Source organism: Nannospalax galili, unplaced genomic scaffold (genome assembly GCF_000622305.1).
Source record: "Nannospalax galili isolate Female #2095 unplaced genomic scaffold, S.galili_v1.0 scaffold233, whole genome shotgun sequence".
NCBI classification, from domain to species: domain Eukaryota; kingdom Metazoa; phylum Chordata; class Mammalia; order Rodentia; family Spalacidae; genus Nannospalax; species Nannospalax galili.
The window spans coordinates 826,275-829,462 of NW_008333818.1; the positions used below are offsets into that span (position 1 = coordinate 826,275).

At 45.0% G+C, this 3,188-nt stretch overlaps 1 protein-coding gene across 4 annotated transcripts in view; it reads left to right on the plus strand.

Moving 5' to 3' along the window:
- Positions 1 to 3,188, plus strand: part of Casp2 (caspase 2) — a 19,442-nt gene that overhangs the window by 12,329 nt on the left and 3,925 nt on the right. The window contains exons 8-10 of one of the 4 annotated variants that reach the window (XM_029561357.1): positions 932 to 1,022; positions 1,107 to 1,167; positions 2,789 to 2,861. In XM_029561357.1, coding sequence (XP_029417217.1) covers positions 932 to 1,022; positions 1,107 to 1,167; positions 2,789 to 2,792 — 156 coding nt within the window. In that variant the 3' untranslated portion in view covers positions 2,793 to 2,861. Of the gene's footprint in view, positions 1 to 931; positions 1,023 to 1,106; positions 1,172 to 2,788; positions 2,862 to 3,188 lie in introns of those variants that run through there. The other 3 variants (XM_017797030.2, XM_017797031.2, XM_008828618.2) reach the window with 3 other exon arrangements.

The window sequence follows — 3,188 nt, forward strand, 5'->3', positions numbered from 1 at the left end:
CTTTACACACAGAATGTGTGTGTGTGTGTGTGTGTGTGTGTGTGTGTGTGTGTGTGTGTGTGTGTGTATGTTTGAGACAGGGTCTCCCTGTAGCTCCAGCTCACAAAGGAACTTGCTATGTAGATCAGACTGGCCTTACTCTCACAGAGATCCACCTGCTTCTGCCTTTCAAGTGCTGGGATTAAAGGTGTGTGCCACCACACCCAATCTGGTCCATTTCTTCTAAATTAGCCTCAAGTTTTTCAGGATATGAGCAGACTGCAGCCAGATTTGGCGCACAGTTGACTTCAAGCTTATTCCCAGTAGTGTCCTTGCTCCACTCTGCACCTTCATAGGCCTGGTGCTCACTGTCCACATTTCTTTGGGTTCTCGAGTCTTTTGAAGTCCAGTAAAATAGCCTGTTAATCCCTGCACACAGCATTCTAGGACTTCTCTAGCAGCAACTTCGAACTCTTCCATACCTATGAACCCTGTGGTCAGGTTCATTGCTCAGGGACCCCACTCTGGCACCAGCTTTCGTTATTCGTTTCCGTGGTGCTGAGACCAGATGCCTGACCAGAAGCAACTTTGTTTGGCTCACTGAAGCTGTGGTCGGTCATGGCAGGGAAGACAGCTTTCTGCTGGACAGAGGCACACAGGGCTTCCTGCGTGTTTGTGGAGGCCATGTAGCTTTTTTCCCCTTTTCATCCAGCCTGGGTTCCCAGTTCATGATAAGGTGCTCTCCTTGTTTTGGGAAGATTTTCCTTCCTCAGTTAATTCTCTCTGGAAATTTAGAGACACACCCAGAATGTACTCCTAAGTGTTGTACTTCCAGTCAAGTTGACAAGATCAGCCATCACACCTTGCAGGTGATGGCTGCTTTTCTGAGTGTAGGACTTTGGGGGTCTTGCTGGCTACCTAACCTCCCCTCTCCTGTATTTGTCTCTGGCAGCTCCAGGAGGTTTTTCGACTTTTTGACAATGCTAACTGTCCAAGTCTACAGAACAAGCCGAAAATGTTTTTCATCCAAGCCTGCCGTGGAGGTGAGTGCCCTGGCAGACCAGCACCTGGGTGGTGGCTCCTGGGCAGCCTCCACCAGCTCTCACTTTCCTGTTTGCTCCTCTCAGGTGCTATTGGATCCCTTGGGCACCTCCTTCTGTTCACTGCTGCCACCGCCTCTCTTGCTCTGTAAGTGTCTCCCAATGCATGGGGTGTGCTAGGACTGGGGCAGCCATGGCTCTCAGTCTGGTCAGCTCTCTGCACCACCATATCCTGTTTTCAGGAGTCTCTTGTCCGTGTCTGCCCTTTTCTTTGAGAACTGGGACTCCTGTCCTTATTCATTGCAGTGTACTTTTTGTTTCTCATTCCTGTGAAGGGTTTTCTATCTCTTCCTCCCCCGTGTCTGTCTGTCTTTCTTGTCCTTTCCGTTTCCTCTCCTAACCTCTCTGTTCACTTCATTCTTGCCCCTTTATCATTGGTGGAACATACCGGAGACCAGTAGAGAATCCATGTCAACCTCGGACTCTTTCCTGAGCTGCTTCTGTCCCTTTTCTTTCTTGCATGTAGTTTCTTCTGCCCCTTTAAGAGCCAGGCCTAAAGACAAGGCTCAGAAGACACATAGGCCTCCTTCTCATCCTGGAGGAAAACGGTAGTAATTAGGAGCCTAAACTTGGAGTCAGACACTGACTCTACTGCTTAGTAATGTGTGAAGTTAGAGAAGTTCTTCATGTCCTTCCACTTCAACTTCCTTCATATAAAAAGGGGGTAGTCATTGTACATAATTTCTTAAGGCTGTTATGACGATTAAATGGCAGGGTTGCTTAGAGTGGTAACTGGCTCATGGTGAATCCACAGAGAAAGCCGGCTGTGACTGGAGATGGTCAGTGCCCTCACAGGGCTTATAGTTTGGGTTAAAGTTCACTTTGTCCAAACATGCAAATAATTTATGCATTGTGTAATAGTTAATGGTTCTGTCTGTCATCACAATATATGTCCTATGACTAGGACCATAGATGCCATCACAGAAGCAGAAGAAAATGTCTCTGAGGAGTGTATGGATTACTGGGGAAACTACAGGAAATATATACCAAGTAGCTTGAGACTAGTTCTCATGCAAGGGTGAAATTAGTGAGAGAGCATCTCTGTATGTGAGTGAGTACGTAGTACTGATAGATCATTTTCCATGGGGTTAGTTTGAAGAGATTTTATAGATAGGGAAGGGCTTGTCTTGGACCATGAATATATGATTCATGTAGATGTGGAGAGTTAGTCTTTCCCGGGAAAGGGGAAAGCACAACCCGACAAGCACAACAGCAGTAAAAGCCTCGCCCCACTCACTCCCCAACTGTATAATATACCTTCAATGCTCAGATCTAATTAGAAAGCTAAACCTCTCTATAAGTGATGCAGTGAGATGTGGCTGATCACAGGAGGTTGATTTAGCTAATTGCAAAGCTGAGATTTTGAGCTTCAACAGATAATACTTTGGGGAGCCTAAGTACCAGTGTGGTGAAATTTTCCAGGAAAGTTACAATGGCAGGGAGCTGTACTAAGGAAAGAGTGTTAGGGCAAGCGTTCAGTTCTTCCTTCACGGTGTCTTCAGGCCCAGAGCCCTGCTTGACATAGTGGCACCTGCAGGTATTGAGTGAACAGATGAAATTTTATGTCTAAAAAAATTGTAGCAATATAGAAAGCAATTGTGAAGAAAAATGGATAGTGTTTATTGAATAATAGATCTGCAACTTGAAGCAAGAGGCAAGTTTTCTGTCCCTTGAAGGACATACTTAGCCTGGCCTGTTTCCTTTAACAGGTAATACCAGCAAAACAGAACATTAGTGGTGATTTTCATCTGAACTCAGAAGTCGATATGATACTGGAGCTAGGTAAAGAAATTGCTCCTTACTGGAGTAATTTAAGTCTTGTGCTTATGCGTCTTCTCTAAAACTCAGTCCTTTCTAAAGGGTGTCCAGAAGCCAGTGTCCTCTGAAAATTTGAGCTTGGCAGTCTTCCTATCATGTTCATATCTGTAAAGTGACTCATGCTCTTGATAAGGGCAGAGAGTTTGGTTTTCTGTTTGTTCATTTGTTTTTTTTTTTCCTATGCCCACGGGTCTTAATAGAAGATAGTGTCTGGTACATGAACGTTGTTTGAGTCAATGAATCCTGGTCCTTCTGCCCATCAAGCACCTTTTTTTTTTTTTTTTTTTTTTT